Genomic DNA, 20,830 nt, shown 5'->3' on the forward strand with positions numbered 1-20,830 from the left:
AAAAATAAATATATATATATACACACACACACAAAATATACAATTATATATATATATATATATATATATATATATATATATATATATATATATATATAAAATATTATATTCTATTAATGGGATTGCAGGAGTCAGCACCCTCTTCCCTAATGTTTTAAAGCAGGGCGGCTGACAGAGCCAGCCTGGCTGTGGGAAAAGGACGAGGAGGCGGAGGAGCGCTTGTTTTTTGTTTTTTTCGACACGGAGCTCCCACAGCCAAGCCAGTACCTGGCCGGCCTGAGGCGGCGCTGAGAGGGGCAGGCCCGGCCGCGAGGCGCGCCTCTCCGCTCCCTGCCGCCTACCTATCGCCTCCTTCCTCTCTCCGTTCTTCCCGCCCCCTCAACCTGGGCCCGCCCAGCCTGCGCTCCTCGCGGCGCTACGCAGCCTGCGCAGCCCCGCGCCGCTTGCGTGCCAGCGGCCGCCGGGCCGGGCCATTCTCCCTCGCTCTCTCTCCTCTCCTCTCCCTCCCTCCCCGCCAGCCCGCGCGCGCCTCAGAGAGCCCGGTACGACTGGCTGACGGGAGTGCGAGTGGTGTGTGGGATGTGATGCGAGCCGCCAGAGAAAATGGCGGCGGCAGCAGGAGGAGGAGGAGGGTCGGCGGCTGCTGCGGCGGCTGCTGCTGCTGCTGTGGCGGCTGCGAGTCGCATCTCCTCCTCGGTCGGATTATCGTCGAGTAAGGAAGCCGCCGCCGCCGCCTCTGCTTCCCCTTCCTGCTCCGTCCCAGCCGCCCGGAGCCCGAAGTCTGTGAGGAGCGGCGGGGCTGGGAGCGCTGGAGGCGGCGGCGGCGCGCTCCTGACGAGAGACCCGGGCGGCGGCGGCATTCGGGAGCCTCGCTCGGACTGGAGGCGGAAGCAGCTGCGCAAAGTGCGGAGCGTGGAGCTGGACGGGCTGCCGGAGCCCGCCGAGTGCCCGGAGCTGCCCCTCTGCCTCTCGGGAGCCGCCGCCGCCTCTTCCCCGTCGGCCGCGCAGCCGCGCTCGACCCCCGGCAGCCCCGCGTCCTCCCCCAGCCGCGGCTTCCTCCTCGCCGGCTCCCCCGACGCGCCGCTGCCAGACGCCGCGAGCCAAGCTGCGGGAGCTGGCGCCGCCGAGAAGACCGTGGAGCCGCCGCCCCCTCCGGGCGGAACAGGGTGAGTGTGGGGGTCTGATTTCGGTCGGGGCAGGGCAGGGCGGTGACACTTGGGAACGGCGGGATTTCCCCGGGGCATTGGGCTGGGCCTGTGGGGAGAGGAAAGGGACCCCGCTCCGTGGGCAGGTGCTGCACGGGAAGGAGGCGTGCAATGCCCGGGCTCCTTTGCAAACGCTCGCGCTGAGCCGCCTTGCCTGCGGTAACTTAAAACTCGTGCAAGCTGCACGGTGGGCTTGGGCTTCGCCAGGAAAACTTGCCAGGGGTCGCTCTCGGCTGCACGGCCGGCGTGCAGCACTGCTTCTTTCCCGGGGAAAGCATTGTTTTGGCACCGTGGCGTTTTCCTCCCTCGCTACCTCGGTTGCATTTCTTCGTAGGTACCCCCGTGCGCGCCCCCCCCCCCGGTTTCTCTCTCGAGATCGTTGGTGTTGCAAGTGCTGGGAATGTGTGGGCGCTGCGGGGCTGAAGGCTGCTTGATATTTGCCCAGCGACTGCAGAGAGGCTTTGAAGTTTGAATTTGTCCTGCTGCTGCTGGTGGTGGAAGAGGAGGAGGACCCAGGACCGGATGTATCAGCCATTCAGTTGCAATGCGGTTAAACCCGCTAATTCTGCAGGCAGTTCTTTTCGCTGTGGGCAGGAGGATCCGGAGTTGTGGGGCGAAGCTTCTTTAACGTGCGTTTCTATTTAAACAATATTTCGGCTTCGTTGACATGCATATCATTTAGCAGTCTGGTCGCAGTTTGCAATCCCCTGGAGTTGCCATTCTTGATATTTAAGAACCACGGTAGCGTTTCTCTCTCCCGCCCCCGGTGCCTTGTTCCACCTCATTGCAGCTTGAAAATGCGGAACTGTTTTTTTTATCTGGGTCTTCTTAAGAGAGAATGCAATGTATAGACATGCATGCCTTATTCCCTATTTGTGCTAAGAAACTTGCAATGCGATGTCAGGTGGCTCACGTTGTAGGAGATTGTGTGCCATGTTTTGTTTCAAGCGTTGACGTTGCAAAACATACCCTGTTCTTATTCTAGAGAGAGAAGCGCAGGTTACAGCTGTGGCTATTAAAGTAAAAAGCACAAGATGGTTGGAGTGCCTTTTAATTCATAGCTGAAACCATTCAGATTTCCTGTTGCAGTTTTTAAACCGTGTAGCCTTGCTGCTTTGGATTGGCACATTTGGTCTGTTTGCCCTCGGAAACTTTGTGCTGTGGGTTGGTGGTGCTATCAGTACACACGGAAAAGAGCTTAATCTGAGAACAGCAGACCTGACTGCTCATAAATGAGGACTTGCAGTCTGATCATAAATGCATTTCCTCTGAACCAAAACAGACTAATTTTAGTAGGACCAACTTTAGTAAGCTTGCTTAGGTTTGCAGCATTAGTGCTAGTATCAATGCTATTTTTAAAGTTACTGTACAACTAAATGTAGCCCTGTGTGACAGTAATAAATTGCTCCCTGGAGGCTTAACTGATGGTCAGGGACTGTTTTAGCTTTGATACTAACAACTATCCATTGTGGTTCTTAAAGTCTTGTTAATTAAACAGGCACCAACATTCTAGTAAACACTAGATCTAGTAATGGTCCACTGATTAATCAACAGTGGCAGACATACTCATATTGATTATATGCAACTTGCAAGAAAACAAAAAACAAAACCCAGAGGAAACGATTTGTAGTCAGTGAAAAACCTTCCCAGTGCAGATAAGCTAGTTGAGGAGACTTAGTGCTGAAACATGAATGAAATGTTTCTGGGAAATGAACATTTCGTATTGTGTTATTCTGTATCTTGCAGTACAGCAATACATGATTGCAACAGAGCAATAATGACATTGGCAAAATCGTATCTTTCAAATAGGATTCTCAGGTTCTTTTTTCATTTGTTTAAGCACTTGTTACATTGGGCGAAATCATCAACGTTGAAATGTTGACTTACTGCTCCATATATGGGAGAATCTTACTGGGTATCCTCATTACACTTTCACACACGTGTGAAATTCACCTAAATTTATAAATCCTTTAGTAGTTATAGAAGAGGTTCCAAGAGCATTTGTTGTAATGGTTTTCACAGATTTGATAGGGTCCATTATATAGCAAATATTGCATGTTAATATTAAATACCAGGTGCTTCATTGTGTTTCAGCAGTGCAGTGAGATTGATATTTCTTAACTAGCCTATAGTATGCTTAACCTCATTCCTATATCTAGAATTTTTTTTAGCTGTAGCTTTTTTACTTATTAAATGCTTACGGTAATTTAATATTGCCTTTCTGGAAGAAGAGGCAGTATCCTTGATTAGTTCATGTTGATGGATAAGACATAAAAATAACCATTAATAAAACACACTTTTTAATTTAAAAAAGTGGGTGAAATCAAGTAGCTCAAGCATTTTATCTCTGAAAATACATTAATACAGTACAGCTTACCTTTGCACAGAGAAGCTGTAGACTTCAATCCTGTAAGCAGTTTATCGTAATTCTACTGAAATGTCTCGTACAAAGGGGAAGTGTAGTACAAAGTACAATTCCTATGTGAAGTTGTTAATACTTTATTGCTAATATTTTTAAGCAGGGTGGCTGAGATTCCTTTCAGCCCAATAAGCAGACTGTGTGCTTCCTCCAAAGCCCTTGTACATTTCACATCTATGTAGTAATTTTTTTCCACAAAGAAAAAATGCTTCCAAAATATTGTACATTGCAACAATTCTGCAATGTGAAAACTATGGGATAGTTGCAAGTTATCCTGTTACAGTATTTTAGAATTTTTTGATAGTTTAGAACAAAACAAAATGAGAAATGGTTCAATCTAGATTTGCAAATATATATTGAATATGGCTGTGGGAGCTGAAGTAGCTCACCTTGCCTTAAGAAGCAGCTAAAATGGGAGAAATGTTTTGTGTTTGTGTTTTGCTGTTAGCAGCATCCATTATGCATATATGTAATGTATAGCTGGTAACTTCACTTTGTAGAGTCCATGAGACAACAAGATCAAGTTTTTCAAATGTGTGGCCATTGCATAAACCCCACTTTAACAGGACTGATTAATCCTTCCTAGTTGAGAACACTTTCCATGGGAGAACTGGGAATTCAAAATATAGGTAGTTCATTTAGCCAAAATGAGAAATGCACTGCTGGGTATGGAGTTACTATGTTTTATTAACTGCAAGCTTTTGAAGTGAATCTGGAGAGCTCCAGCAAAATACTGTAATTTTATTTGAGTAGTTTGTGTGTGTATGTGTATGTGTTTTCATAATTTCTTTGTCATCATTTCTATCCTATAATGCCACGAGCACAAATATACTTTTCTAGGGTTGTTCCATATAAAATCCAGAATTCCAAATTATTATTAATCATTTATACAGAATAATTTCAGTTGTAGTCTGTCTACTAATTCACATCTGTAATCCAGCTAATGCTTCTCTGTGCATTAATGTCCATTTTCTATATGTTTGTTTTGTAATTGCTGTGTATATATTTATGCAGTATTAAATGTTCTACTAGTCCTATCAAAATTATTTGGAGAAGCAGCAGCTTATTAGCTTGCCTTATAAAGCTATGTACATGATTCAAAGTGGTTTGAGAGATCAGATCCTGGGTCACATCATACCTTGTTAAACAAACGGTGGGAAGACCTTCTATTGTCAAGCCTTGTTCTGAGATTTATTTCTGAATTACTGATAAAAGGCTACATTTTGCTTATCTCTACTGTCAGGTTTGTATCTCCCTGTAAACACAAGCATGCATCATTGACAAACTTGTTAAAGCTTTGGTTAGAGTGTAACATATTGGCAACATATGCTTTTAAGTATCCCTAGGAAGCCATTATGCAGCTTAATTTCTGGTGAAAGTTGTAAATTAATTTATAGTTGTTTTCTACCATAGATTGTATTTTAGCTCATCTATTGCGAGCAGAAGGGATAAAAGTTGCACTAAGATGGATAAAGTACAAAATACATAACATCCTTCTGTATTATGGAACACCAACAGTAAAATTAAGCTGTATTTATGCTGATTGCTGCAGGTACAGTCGTACCTTGGAAGTCGAACGCCTTGCAAGTTGAGCATTTTGGCTCCCAAACACCACAAACCTGGGAGTATTCCGGTTTGCGAACGTTCTTTGGAACCTGAATGCCCGACATGGGTTCCACAGCTACTGATTGGCTGCAGGAGTTTCCTGCAGCCAATTGGAAGCCACACCTTGGTTTCTGAACATTTTGGAAGTCAAACAGACTTCCGGAATGGATTCCGTTCAGTTTCTGAGGTACAACTGTATACACATAGCAACAATACAATAGCAGGTATACAACAGCAGGTATACAAATAGCAACAATACAAAGGTAAGAGTTCAGATTTGGCTTTGGAGGGTTGGGGGGGCCACCACTGTTTTGGGGGTGTTCATGGGGTGAATAAGAAATGGAAGTGCAGTTGTGCCCACAGAACAATGCATGTAGAGCATTGGATACAACCTGTTGTAATTAGTTTAAAACAAATAAATTTTAACTGTTCTGCCAGTTAGTTAGTATGAATGTTTGTTTGGAAATGATACCTGAAACCTGGTGTAAATAAATTATTTAACCCCACACTTATTGATAGATCTGATCAATTGGAGGGGACTTTGTAGGCCATCTAGTGTAAGCCCCTGCTTGATGCAGGAAATTCAGAGCTAGAGCATCTCCAGATGGCTGTAACACCACTTATCCCTGATAATTTGCATGCAGCTTCCAGAACTGGATAAAGGACTGTTGATGAGGTCCGACTAGGGCAGAATAAAGTGAAGCTATTACTAGTAGTGGCTAGGAAGCTATGGTTCTATTAATGCAACTTCATTTTTTTATTCATTGCAGCCCAGATTGCCATTCTTTCAAAGTCTGCATCATCTAATCACTGCATTTTTTGCTTCTGGCTCCTCACCTATTCTCTGGAATTTTTCAAAAATGATAGAAAGCAATTCTGAGTGTACAGTGATTTATGTTGCCTTGATTCAGATACTTTTCCTCTGCGGTTCATGTCTGTAGTGGCTGATGCATATACTAGTGAATCAAAACTCTCTTGACCCTTTTGCATGTTTCAACCTTTCAAACAAATTGGCTACTTGCCTTTTTAAAAATACTGCATGAAAACACTGCATGAATATTATTGCATATTCAATCATTGCTTTATTAATTAAAAACAGGAACTTCAGGGGAAATCATTCAGGGAGCATAGATTACATCATGGGGAAGACAGCCAATCAGGGTGGTGAACTGACAGTAATTGCTGCAGGTGTGTGTAATGTTTTTTCAGAACTTTAGGATGGGGAGGATAAATAGAATATATTTTAAGGGAACACAGTCAGGATACTTCCAGAGTAGCCTATTCTAAGAAAATGTTATGTGTCTGCTTGTCCTTCATATAACCCTGATAGTAAAGGTAAAGGTACCCTGCCTGTACGGGCCAGTCTTGACAGACTCTAGGGTTGTGCGCCCATCTCACTCAAGAGGCCGGGGGCCAGCGCTGTCCGGAGACACTTCCGGGTCACGTGGCCAGCGTGACATCGCTGCTCTGGCAAGTCAGAGCCGCACACGGAAACGCCGTTTACCTTCCCGCTAGTAAGCGGTCCCTATTTATCTACTTGCACTCGGGAGTGCTTTCGAACTGCTAGGTTGGCAGGCGCTGGGACCGAACAACGGGAGCGCACTTGACTCATAATCAGTGTGATTATGAGACTGTTTCTCCCTATGTAGTAACTTCCTTGGATAAGCAGTAATGGGGAGACTTAACATTTTAATTATTTTAATGATATCAGTCATACCAAATGATAATGCAGCTGAGGGTTGCTTCAAAAAGTGTACTTGTATTCCACACAATTATTTTCCCACATATAGTTTTTGGTGACAGCTGAAAGCCTTCCTCTTAGCTTCAGGCCTTTGGGGAATGAAGAGTGAGTTACATTGCCATAGTTTTAGGAAAGAACAGATGACATGGTTTGTATATTGTCATGCTTGTTTTCAGGTTTTTGTTTGACTTCATTGTGTATTTTTATTGTTGTGGACCCCCCCCCCCAATTACTTGCGAATGAAGGGCGGGATATAAATTACATAAATAAGTAAAATTATTGGTACTTGTGTTTGTGAGCACAATTGCTTGGATACAATTCTGAAATGTGTAAATATTCCTTTGACATTGTCCCTTGTGTGACTCTCAGGACAACTTTCCTAGCGGATTTGAATTTACATGCCCTATTGATTCAGTTAAGATTTACAACCAGTTGTGGTTGGGTTTTGTTTTGTTAATTCAAAATGTTAAAAAGGTGGATATCTTAACTTACTTAACTTACATTTAAGGACAAATATGAAGATACCTCATGTGTTTTCTTCCAGCCCTGAGGAAACAATGGAGTCCTGGGTGTGTTTAGAATTTTATGACTTTTGTAGTAAGAGAGTTAGTATGGTGTAATGGTTAGTGTTGAACTAGGATCTGGGAGACTAGGGTTCAAATCCCCATTCAGCCAGGAGGTTCACCTGCTGATCTTGGGCCAGTAACTATCTTATCAGCCTAAACTACCTCATAGGGTTGTTGTGAGAATAAAAGGACAGGAGAAAACAATGTACAGTGCTTTGGGCTTTTTGGAGGGGAAGACACAATAAGTATGTAGTATATGAAATATATTAAAATAAACAATTATGGGCTTATCCATGGTAACTGGTCAGAGACTTGATCCTCACTGGAGCAGAGAATAAATTCGGTTTCCCTTCAGGTAATAACATAAGGACAAAAGAAAAGCCCTGGTTGATCTGACTAAAGACCTAACTAATTTAGCTCACTATTCTCATGGTGGTCAACCAAATGTGTGGTCAGCTAAGACATAAATGCAATAGCTTTCACTTGAGCAAGTGGTATTCATATGCTCCATGGACCAAGTCTGCTCTAGATATCAGAAGCATGAGAATAATTGTTGGACAACAAAAAACAATGGAAGGTTGTTGCTTTCATGCCCTGCTTCTGGAATTTCTGGAAGTGCTTGGCTGATTATTGTTTAAAAAAGGGTGCTAGATTAATTGGATCCATGTTCTTATCCAGCTGGGCTGCTCTAATATTTTAAATGAGTTGAACTATATGCCCATCTTGGTTTGATTTAAAAGGTTTTCTTCCTGGGTTTTGCCTAGAAACATTGAATTTGTTGCTTCATAGCCTCATGCCTAGATTACTATAATCATCTATCTATATTTGAAGCTATCCTTTACTTAAAGTGGGATTGAGTGACCCTCCAAACAATGTTCAAAATTAGCCAGACGCCAGGCACATTTTGCGACTAGTGCAGGTCCAATTGCAACCATGTGGCGATCTTGGGATGCCAGGTTGGTGACTGAGGAAAGCAAAATGTCACTTAGAGAAGGATCTGAAATATTTTCCTTGAAGCTTGAATTAGCTTTATCCTGGATTGTTTTATTTGATGTTTTAATGTGTTGTAGATTTGTTCTTTGAAATATAAAGCAGCCTAGAAATGGAATGAGTACTACTACTACTAATAATTGCATTGGTGTGCGTGGGGGGAACAGTGGCTAGACATCGCATTGTGGCAACCACAGCCTAGGTTTAAGGTGTCATTATATCTGAGTTTCAAACACTGCCTCCAATTGTCATTTGACTTCCAGCTCTCATCAGCCCCAGCCAGCATGGAAATGGTCAGGAATGATGGGAGTTATGGTCCATTCCACCAACATTTTTAGAACCATTGGTTCCCCATCCTTGGCTCTCTCTCAGTCAGTCTTGCAAATAAATAAATGCTTGACCGAGGTGGGAAGTGACGCTTGCCTTGTATTCTGGAGGTAGTCTATTTTTAACATGAGACCACTATATTTTAAGGATTTTTAAGGAATTGTGGGAGCTTGTCATCAGGAGCTCCTTGCATCCACAGATCACAAGGATTTGTTCCGAAAGCAGCAAGACTATCTTCACGTACCTCCAGGTGGTTGATTATTATAGAATCAGTGCTTCTTGTGCATGCATGCTTTTTGTAGCATCCATGTGATGTCTTTTCCACCAGAATGCCAGCCTATATTTCATCCTCATTGAATTTGAGTCTACCCTTTCCATTGAAATATCAATAAATTAAAAATAATTATGTTGCCAGTATTCTGCTTGCAGTATCAAGCCCCCATGTGGAAGCATCCTTTTGTCCTATATATTTCTCTCCTATACACCATCTTTTGCTTCAGAAGGAAATACAACACCAAGGAGGTTAAGAAGAAGGAGATCAAGAAGTTCCTTGCAAAGACAAAAATGCATCTGGGACATACTTTTTATTGTGCGGAAAGCTAGTTGTGCTACCACTTCTACCTTCTTGATTGGGTGCAAATTAGTAGTAGTTGCATTTATTATTGAGGAGCAGCATATGCTGGAGAAAATTTGTGCTGAAATGTCACAGGATAAAGCTGTTATCAAGGGATGTTCCATTAGGTTGAAATAACTAGTGTGAAGCAAAGGAAAAGTTAAATAAAGCTATTGTGAAATTAGGGAAATATTTATAGTGATTGGGGAAATGCTGTCCTATGGTCTGAAGCATGTACCAGAATATCAGGAGACCATCTCAATCATTTTCAAAGTTAAAGCTATGCTCAAAGTGGCTTGCAACATATAAAATTATGTAACTACAAACATAACAAAAGAAAGGTAAAGGTACCCCTGCCCGTACGGGCCAGTCTTGACAGACTCTAGGGTTGTGCGCCCATCTCACTCAAGAGGCCGGGGGCCAGCGCTGTCCGGAGACACTTCCGGGTCACGTGGCCAGCGTGACATCGCTGCTCTGGCAAGCCAGAGCCGCACACGGAAACGCTGTTTACCTTCCTGCTAGTAAGCGGTCCCTATTTATCTACTTGCACCCGGGAGTGCTTTCGAACTGCTAGGTTGGCAGGCGCTGGGACCGAACAACGGGAGCGCACCCCGTCGCGGGGATTCGAACCGCCGACCTTTTGATCGGCAAGCCCTAGGCGCTGAGGCTTTTACCCACAGCGCCACCCGCGTCCCCATAACAAAAGTAGTCATAAACAATAAATCAAGCATCAAAAAGTACACAACAAATAAATCGTAAGATCCAAAATAGAGATACAGAAGTCAACAGCAACAACACACCCACCCAACGCCCAACAACCCCCCCAAACAATACCCCAGCATTGTTCAGCAGCCTCCGCTTTTGTAGCTTGAGTCAGTCAGTCAGCCAGGGCCTCACCCTCCCAGACCAGGTGGGGAAAGGCCTAAAAGGCAGGGGGCCATCTTCTAGGACTCACAGCCAATAGGCAATCTTTATAAATATCTGAGCTAGTTTGTGATTTGAAAATCTTTTCTATGCTTTTAAGCTAAGTATTATGCTATGGAAGCTGATGCATTTTAAGCTCTCTCCCAAAATCCATATTAGTTTTATTTAAAAAAGAAAGAAAGAAAGCCTATGTTGTCTCATTTAGGAGGGAGTTCCACAAAACTGTATCTACAATACTGAACTATGAAATGACATATGAGTATCTTTTATTCTTTTTTCTCAGTCTGGATGGATGCAATAGGAAACCATGTTTCCTTTTTCCTGGTACGAAAAGGGTATTCATATATATTAGGGCATATTATTTTTCTGAAACAGAATAATCAGTCTTATCCCACATGTCCAAGAACAGGGGGCCAATTTGTGAGTTACTTTTTCCCCAGCATAGATAATAATGAGTCAGTCTTCTAAGCATTTATGGAAATGGTTTCTTAGAACTGGATGCACACCTTTTACTTTTGTAAGCATGCAAATAAAATATGATGTGGTGTTCAGCTTCTCAGTCTTGAATAAGATTCTGTATGTATAAAAGGTAATACTTGCTTGTGTAAACTGATTAAGAGCATAGCATTAGTGCACATCTGAACAGATCATTGACTTCATGGTAGATGACTTGCAAAGCTTTATGGATTGAATGGTGGAACTGCCCAAACATAAGCCTAATAACTTACATGATTTTTGTGACTGCTAAGCATCTTGGATGAAATAATATTTTAAAATCATACTGCATACTGCATATACAATCATCTACAAAATACCAAAAATTGTTTCTGTTTACCACTGCTTTTTCCTCATGGGAAATGGAGTCTTCCATCTCATTCTGAGCTTTGGACAACTGCTTCTAAGTCCTTTGCCGATGGATGTGAAGGCAGGGAAATGTCTTGAAATGTCACATCTAAATAGGCTGCACATTGAGAAAAGAAAAAGGAAGAGACTTAGATGAAGACAAAGTGTAATGCTTACCGGTAATTTGTTTGTGTGATACATGCACACGCCTTCCTGCTTACCTTTCATACCCTGTGCCCAGGCATTGGTCCCACCCCACCCCTTCCTTTATACAATCTTCTATATTAAATAGGAAGCGCTACCTTTAATATCATAAAGGTACAGTCAAGAAGAATAAACATTGTACCCAATTGCTTGTCAAGAAACAATTCTACCAACTTGTGCATCTCACATCAGGTTTACAGTTCCATATTTCACTAGTTGCAAAGGGACATTAACAGCTTTCAACATTCATATTTTTATAGTAGGTTAATAGGTGAAAGGAAGGTAAATGATGCCAATTAATGTAAATTTGCTTGAACTGGTTATATGCTCAAAGAAGGAAGAATTTCCCATTTTTGTCCAACCCCCCAACCCCCAATTTGCTTTACATTGCACAGTGCTGTTCTTTGGTAAGCATGACACATGCTGGAAGAAGGCAGCCACCCCAATCATAGTAAGCCTAATTATTTGTCAGTATAAATATTGAGCTGTTGCTTGGTAAAAAGCAGATGTCTCAATTTCTGCCTGTGGCTCTACTCCAAATGAAGGGATCTTCAAGTGAGTTTAAGAAATAAAGCCTTTTATTTCACAGGAGGCAAAAAATGATGTGAATGGCTACAATCAATACTCCGTGTCTGTGATCTTCAATAACAATGTATCAGTTGCTTAAAGTAAGAAAACTTCAAATGTCCCATCCATGAAACATCTCACTTGAAGGAACATCACATTTTAATTTTTTTAACTGGCACAAAACTGGATTCTCTCAGCTTGCTGCAACAACACCTGTGCTGTAGTGCACAGAGGGTACGTTGCCTGCCATAATAAATGTGTTAGTCTTTAAAATTATGTGAGACTCCATTTTTTCTGCAACAGACCAGTGCAGCTACACCTTTGGAAACTGCAACATATTCAGACACTTAGCATTCATCTTTCTGCTGGTTCACACTTGAAACAGTTTGTGCCAGGGTGGGTAACCTGTGACCCTCCAAATCATAGAATTGGAAGGGACCTCAAGGTCATCTAGTCCAACCCCCTGCAATGCAGGAATGACGTTTGACTCCACATCCCATCAACACCAACCACTGTGGCTAGTGGTCAAGGATGATGGGGGTTATAGTCTATTAGCATCTGGAGGCTCATAGGTTTCCCATCACTGGCCCTTGCATGCAGTGCATAAGCCCCCCCTTACAACAATTTTGAAACATAATTCTCTGTTGCAGTATTTTGCTACTAAATAATTTGTGCACAGTAATCTATGCAGTCAGTGATCCGTTCGGACTTGTTGCTAATCATACACTGAGTACAGTGAGTGAAGCTTTTGCTGTCTTCATTTGCATGTAATGTTAATCCTTGTCATAGAGTTTGAAGATGAGTTGCAGCGAGCTTTATGTTCATGCACTTGTCCTGCCCCCTCCTCCAGTATAGGCGTAAGGAGATAAGAAGTACTCATTATAGTTGAACCACAAACAGTGTTGTGTCCAAACTCTAAACTGTGGTTAATATTAATAGTTTGTTGAAGCAAACCAACTTCATTACCCTTGGTTTGGAGTTGGCTTGTTTCGCTTAAAGTCAACCATAGATTGAAGATAAGCTTGTGGTTAAGCTGAAATGGAAACAAAAGCTTATGAATTCCTCCTTAGAGCTTGTAATAAGAATTACCGGTAGTGTATGAACTTGAGGCTTGGTGAACCTCAGCCTTGTAATGCTAAACTGTGCTTAGAGTTACATGTGAATGATACCACTGTGTCTGACCTCCAAAGAATGTTTACAGGTAACCAGTGATGAAAGTGGGGGGTTAGTTCCCTAAGGGAAAATAAGGGAGTTGTGCAGTACCAGTTATACTGGGTGATAATTTCCATTTTTTTCCAAGCAGAGGAGATTGGGTCATGCCAAATACTATAAGTTATCTGCATTTTTAAAAATGCCAATTACAGTTTGCGCAGAGTACTGCTTGGAAGAGCAGAATTCTGATTTGCAAGTTGTTAGCTCACTTTTGATATCAACAGATTTGTTACAAAAGAAGAAAAGGGCAAACATAATAAAAAGAGGGAAAACAAAAAATTAAACCATGAAGTGTCACAGCCTGGAAGGACAAAAGTACAAAGATACAGTGTAGCACCAAACGAATAATAAAGTATTAACTCATACAAAGGTTCCTGTTACAATTCTGATGTTTAATGTGCTCCTGTGGCACTCCATAGTTATACAGCTGATAAACGTCACTTTTGCAATATACCGTATTTTTCACTCTATAAGACACACCAGACCATAACACGCACCTAGTTTCTGGAGGAGGAAAACAAGAAAAAAAATATTCTGAATCCCAGAAGCCAGAACAGCAAGAGGGATCGCTGTGCAGCGATCCCTCTTGCTGTTCTGGTTTCTGGGATAGCTGTGCAGCCTGCATTCGCTCCATAAGACGTACACACATTTTCCCTTGCTTTTTAGGAGGGAAAAAGTGAGTCTTATAGAGCAAAAAATACGGTACCTCTTCAGCTAAATATTCTATAAAGTCTCAGAATTTGAGCTTTGTAAATTAGCATCTTACCATAATACTTGTTGGGAAATAAAATTTGCAAGTGCATATTGAATTTGAGTCCAGATCCTTAAATTCTGTCAGATGATGTCAGCCTTGCCTCGTTTTCATAAGATTCTCCCACCTCCCTTGCATACTACTAGTCGTACAGCTTGTGCATTTATTTCACTGCTAATACAGGATTTGGTCCTCATTTTCAATTGTCTCTATTTTTCAAACACTGGTACCAAGATTTCTGTGGTGCTGGCAGTAATTATTTGGTTAAACGTGCACACATATTTATTATATTTACAAATGCAAGGCAGCAGCCCCATCTGCCCTAGCTGGATGGCTGCAGGAGGGGAAGGAGTTCTGGGAACTGAGATAGTATTGGAACAGATTGCAAGTATCCTGTTATGTGTCTCTTTGAAAATAAAACATCTCTCTCATATATTCTTTCTATCTATCATCTATCTATCTATCTATCTATCTATCTATCATCTATCTATCATCATCATCTGTGTGTGTATAAAATGACTTTTTGATGATAAGTCTTCCACATATTCTTCATGTTGCAGGGGATTGTGCTTAAAACCTTCACACAGTGATCACTTCCCTATAACTGGTGCCACAGTTTTGTTGCCAAGCCACACATGCTACATAAAATTGGATTAACAAATGGGAAAGAGCTCTTATATTTGATGGTGCCCTTTGTGGCAAAGTACGGTACTTTGATAGTCTCTACAATGGAGTATTTACCAGTATGATGCATTAAAGTAGTTAAAACTTTGGGTTCATAATTCAAGATCATTTAGAGAGAGAGAGAGAGAAACCGTTTATGTGTTAATCCAGTTTTTTAATCACACGTAATTTCTAAAAATGTTCTCTGTTTAAAAATAAATAAATATTTAACATTTATACTCCCCCATTCCCCACACCATCTGGAGGATTGATGCTTGGCCTTCTTTTACAGAGGCTTTGTAAATTTACTAGGTAGAATAAGGTAAGCAAAGAGCTTTGAACACTCAAAAGAGCTATATAAATGTTGCTAATACTATGCTTGTACATTGATTAAAGCAGGGCAGGATAAAAAAACAACATTAAAATTATTAATGATTAATATATGAATAATTTAAGTGTAATAATACATACAAACCCGTGGACCTAAGATGTTTATGAACTGTGGGGTTCGTAGTTCTAGGTGTCAATTGCTGCCTTTATTTCTGCAGTGCTATAGTACCTAGGAAGAGATGACCAAACAATCCCAGTACTATCTGCCTGCTTGTGTGTGGTGATAACTGTTTACTGGGTAAGGTGATTTCCTAACAGTGCTATTGCTACATGTTGACTGTTGCTTTACATGTATGGCTAATGCAGCTGTGGCAGCTGGGTGGGTGATTGGTGGGTGACATGGAGTTGCCATGGACACTGCAATTGGCTATTGGTTGCTTTATTAGTGCTTGTTTCTACAGCAGCTGTTGTGCTTCTAATTTTGCTGCCCGTTGGAGCATAAGATAATAACTACATGATCCCAGCAGTAGTCCTGGTGCAGCAGTGGCCACTGTGGGTCAGACTGCATCAAATTGCCCTCACCATTACTTTAAAAACACTCATACACAAATCCAGTCAATATAAAACTAGTAGAAATGCCCCCCAACAATGCATTCATTCTAATATTAAGAGTAAAAACATTTGCTGTATTTAATTTATTCCTGCACAAACTGACTTAGAGGGGGAAATTTGCATCCTTGGTTATTACAGTCCATATGTTCTTTCATCAAATATTTGCAAATTGTAATAGGTGAAAATGTCTGGTATTCTAACTCTGGTTCTTGGTTTTCTTTTTCCTGTGGCCTTCATATTCTATGTAGGAGTTACGCCACTTGTTCAAATAACTTAATATAATTTTTAAAAATCATAAGAAACCAACAACGCTTTATTGGTCAAGTGGTTAACCTTCTGAAATGTATTCTCCAGATGCTTGCAGTCAAGCTCAGCCCAGGTGAGCTTCCACATATGTAACTTTTGGCCTAGCTGTAAAAGGTCCAAAGTCTTGGAAGTGTGAGTATAATTAACTCATATGATCCCTAGACAAGTTACACTTTTCCGCTGGCTATGTATGCTCATTATCTACATCAGAGTTATTAAGGTCTGGCTAAACTTTCTGTAGAAGGACAAATTCCAAGCCATGCATCATGTGAAACAGGAGAAGAGGGAGAGCAAAGGAACTTATTTCCTGTTTCACTCTGTCACTATGTGATCAATGCTATATAAGGTCATGTCTCGAAGAAAGTAGGGAACCCTGACTTTACCCAGAAGGGGACAACTGTCAAGCTTTCTTAATAAAGAGTGGGTGCTAAAATTTGACTTTCTTACTCTGTCCTAATGAAACTTTTGCATAGTATAGTAAATAAATATATACCGTATTTTTCGCCCTATAGGACGCACTTTTTCCCCTCCAAAAATGAAGGGGAAATGTGTGTGCGTCCTATGGGGCGAATGCAGGCTTTCGCTGAAGCCTGGAGAGCGAGAGGGGTCGGTGCGCACCGACCCCTCACACTCTCCAGGCTTCGCACACCTCTCCGCAAGCAGCGGGAGCCCAGCGCTGGGCTGCCGCTGCTTGCGGAGAGTTGCCTGCATGTTGAAGCCTGCGCGCGCTCAGCTCAGCGCGTCCAGGCTTCGCGGACCTCTCCGCAAGCAGCAGGAGCACTCCCGCTGCTTGCGGAGAGTTGCCTGCATGTTGAAGCCTGCGCGCACTCAGCTCAGCGCGTCCAGGCTTCGCGGACCTCTCCGCAAGCAGCAGGAGCGCTCCCACGGCTTGCAGAGAGTTGCCTGCATGTTGAAGCCTGCGCGCGCTCAGCTCAGCGCGTCCAGGCTTCTCGGACCTCTCCGCAAGCAGCGGGAGCGCTCCCACGGCTTGCAGAGAGCTGCCTGTTTGGGGGCTGGGGTCGGGGGAAGCTTGAGCTTCCCCCGCCCCAGCCCCGTGCCTGGGGGGGAAATAATTTTCCCCCCTTTATTTCCCCCCCAAAAAACTAGGTGCACCTTATGGGACGGTGTGTCCTATAGGGCGAAAAATACGGTACATATTATGAACACTTTTGTGGAGTTTCTATCTATAACAATCATTGTTATTGAGTATCAGCGCATCCATTTTTCTTTTAAATAGACTTTCTGTAATGATTAAGCCTGCTGCCATTCATAAACAGCTGTTCTCTACTGCTGCTGGCTTCTTTGAAGGCTGGGAAAAACTTGGTGTAAATAAGAAAAATTCCAGCTGCTTAGAACTCACTTCCATGGGTGAGGACCCATTGCTATGTGCTATTTGAACCCTAAAGCATAGGAGGTTAAATAATTTGAGGATATCCTTTGCTGTAGAATTGAATCAAAGCAGGCATGGAGCTGATATTTGACTGTATGGTAAACTAGGAAGAGAGTTGTTAGCCACTCTGAGCTTTTTTTTAAAGCAGGGTGGAGATGGAGAAAAAGTACTGGTAGAGAATAGGGAGCAGGCAGAGCTGGTGACGCGGGTGGGGTGTGGGGTAGAGCACAGCCATCACACAAGCAAGTGGTGATGCCTGGCAGCCGGAAAAGGGAGTTGGAGTGAGTCTGAAGACTGCTCAGAGCCCAGGGCCCCCACCCTGACTACAGATCTTTCTGAAGGGGAGTGTAAAGGGCAATTCAGGGGATTTTGAATAGACTGTAGTGTAAACCCTCAATTTATGCAGGGATTCCATTCTGGGAATCAAACTTCAAGCCCAAATCGTGTATAGTCAAAGTATTCCCCCCCCCCCAGATGTCCCCACCCTTTCCGTTTTCCTTTATTTTTGCCAAGGGCATAAAGCTGAATGTACACAAGTTAAATGTGGATAAGTTGTGGTCTTACTGTACACAATTTATGTCTTCTGTGCTGACTGTAGAATTAACAACTGTGTAAGATGTAACTCTGCTGTAGTGAAACTGTATCATTGCGGTGGTTATGTCATAATTAATAGCTGATCACTATTTTGGCCATATTTAATGGACTGGCTATAGCTTATAAATAGCTTGGGCCAAATGGTTTAGATATCCAAACATAAACAGAAGAAGATGCTATTGTCATGTGAGGACCAAACTGCATGTTATTGCTTGGTCTATACGTGCATACATATATTCAGGTCATTTTTTTTTACTACAGCTGGGGGACGGATGGACCCACTGGTATTTTCATTAGAGAAACTGTGTAGAGTGCTTCATGAGGTCTTCAGCAAATGAAATTTGCTGTAGAAGAGCTCATCCTTGAGCATACTCCTATAGAGAAGCTCACTTTCCCAAAATCTGCTCTAAATTGTTTAAAACAAACAAAAAACAAGCCATAGATCCTGGAGAATTAGCAATATTAAATGATGAATTCGTGGGTGTTTTGGGGTTTATTTATTTTTTTAAGACAGGGTGAATAAAATATAAATGACTCTACTACTACTTTTTCATTCCCTTTCTCTTCCTCCCAATTTTTAACTTTTTCTGTCATTTGTGAAGTGGCACAAGATAATTTTAAAGGCTTAGTTACTTTTCTTAAAGGTAAAACAAGCTATAGAACAGATATTTCAGAAATAAAGAGTACTTCTATTGTGACATTAGTACACAATTATCAAAAATTATTAAAGTACCTTCCAGATGAATGCCTAGCTTATACCTTGATTTTAACTGCTCTTGGCAGCTCCTCCATGCGTTATCTAGGTTGCATGCTGTGTCTGCATTTTTTATTTTTAGATTTGTTCAGAATTCATATGCAAGAACACTTTAGTCCTTGGGCTATTAAATCAGTTTCTCCTGTAGCAGGACTTGTGTTACTTCATATTCAAGCAACAGCTGTAAATATCTGTAGTAAATTGTAGATTGTGTTAGTTCAAAATGAAGACACTGCACTGAAATAAGCTATAATCAGCTGACCTTGGTTGATTGTTTTCCTGTTTCTATCAAAATGTTGCTGCTTTCTTGCTTTCTCTAGACTTTCCACTCCAGTGTTATAATTATGACTGAAAGGCTTTCATGGATGATGAATTTTTCATGGAATTTGATATCACACATTAATTCCTGTTTTGAGTGTGTCCAAACGTACCTCTTGTTGTTTATAATGCTTATGTTACTATTTATGTCTCTGGTCTGGTCTTCTACACTATGAACCATGTATTAGGACTATGACACAGTTTGATAATGTGAACAATTGATATGTGTGTAAATGTACATCTTCCCTTCACATTCAACTTGTTAGGGTGCAGAACCTGAGAGAGACAGTGCTGCTGAAACATACCAGCATTCTGTATGGTCAGCATATGTTGACAGTGTAGTTGCTGTTTGGTGCAATGGAATAGTTGTGTTTGTACTGTGCAAGAACAGGAAAGCTAGATGTGTACTGTCAATGATCATTTTGTGTTCAGTTCCCACCCAACCCTGCGCATCAGTGGAATGCATATAAGCACATCCTGCCCCGTTCCACCCCGCCCCACCCTTTTAGCGCCATGTTTAGTGACATTCTCGGGTCACTTCTAGGTTTGGCGATTATGCCTCATTCAAAACTTAAATCAAATATATGCAACAACTTTGAAATATTTCCTCTCTCTACTAGTTACATTATTGTTGGGGTTCTTATCTTGGTTATGCTCTGGTCATGAATGGCATGGTGGTTTGTCCATATAGCCTTATCACACGGTGGGTGTGAGACAGAAAGACATGAATGTGTACAATCTGAAAATGTGACCTTTGTAACTCCTTTTGTATTTGTGGGCTGCAGATAATGGTGCCTGGAAATGAGAATTTTAGTATTTGAAATAATCCATTTTAAAATATAGAAATGCTGTACTAATTGTGAGGTAGTAATGAACATCATCATGTAAGGCTCCTGTAGAACTGCAAATATTAATCAGGATATGATCTTAAATCTAGGAATTAGTTTTGGAAACCAACACTGACAATCCAGATTTCAGTAGCCATTCGGGGGGGGGGGTTAGGTCAGTGAGAGGCTATGATTTTGCTTTCAAGCTTTAATTCCATGGGAAATGATATCTCCTCAACTTGGCTATCTGATTTTTCTTTCATATTTTCACTATATCCTAGCCTGGTGTAATACTCCATGCAGAAAATCTACAGCAATTAGGATATGAAAAATAAATGTATTCTTTGAGCAAATACTGGTAGATATGATGCACAGAACCCAAATAGTATAACACTACTAAATATTTAGAGAGCTTTGATCAGGAACCGTTTGTTTCTGTCCATCAATGAAAGTACATTTTTTTATCAAGACACTGCAAACTAAGTGAGTTATACCATTAGTATAACCATGCTTACATTTCCTGTGAGAGTAAATAGACGTGTGGCTTGCATGTCATGCTATTGTCAGTTATCTGCAAAAGAGGGAACTGCCAATACTTTATGTTAAGGAGTTTCAAAAGCCCTTGGAAGATATAAAAAGCTAAATAGTGAACAATTTAGCCTATCAATCTGTAGCCAAAGGTCATAGACATAAATGGTGCCAAAAAAGGCAAAAGCCAGACTGGCAGGATTCCAGGTAACCAATAGCTTCTGGGGTATCTGAAATTAGAGTGACCATCTGTTCCATAACCTTTCTCTAAAAGTGAAGATTAGAAACAAAAGGGTAACTGGCATCAAAATATAGGATTTTGAGCTGGCCTTCAATCTTCATGACATGCTGCTTTCCTGAAAGAGAAGCATTGTTAGTTCCAGCTAGTAGAGAACCTAGTTTTTTTACTGATTAAAATCAGTTAGAATTGGCATAGGTTATACTTGCAAGTGGATACCTGCATACCCGCAAGCATCTCAGCAACGCTATCAGGAATCAAGGTATCAGACTTGGTTTGTCATGTTTTTTGGGGATTGGTTTT

The 20,830-nt window shown here is 41.7% G+C and overlaps 1 protein-coding gene across 2 annotated transcripts in view; it reads left to right on the top strand.

Moving 5' to 3' along the window:
* The first annotated feature begins 438 nt into the window (after window positions 1-438).
* MAP3K1 (mitogen-activated protein kinase kinase kinase 1) overlaps window positions 439-20,830 on the top strand; it is a 61,227-nt gene continuing 40,835 nt past the window's right edge. Inside the window, exon 1 of one of the 2 annotated variants that reach the window (XM_053408568.1) lies at window positions 439-1,166. In XM_053408568.1, coding sequence (XP_053264543.1) covers window positions 604-1,166 — 563 coding nt within the window. In that variant the 5' untranslated portion in view covers window positions 439-603. The remainder of the gene's footprint in view (window positions 1,167-20,830) is intronic. The other variant, XM_053408567.1, reaches the window with a different exon arrangement.

The sequence above is a fragment of the Podarcis raffonei genome, chromosome 11, assembly GCF_027172205.1.
Source record: "Podarcis raffonei isolate rPodRaf1 chromosome 11, rPodRaf1.pri, whole genome shotgun sequence".
In the NCBI taxonomy this organism is placed as follows: Eukaryota; Metazoa; Chordata; class Lepidosauria; order Squamata; family Lacertidae; genus Podarcis; species Podarcis raffonei.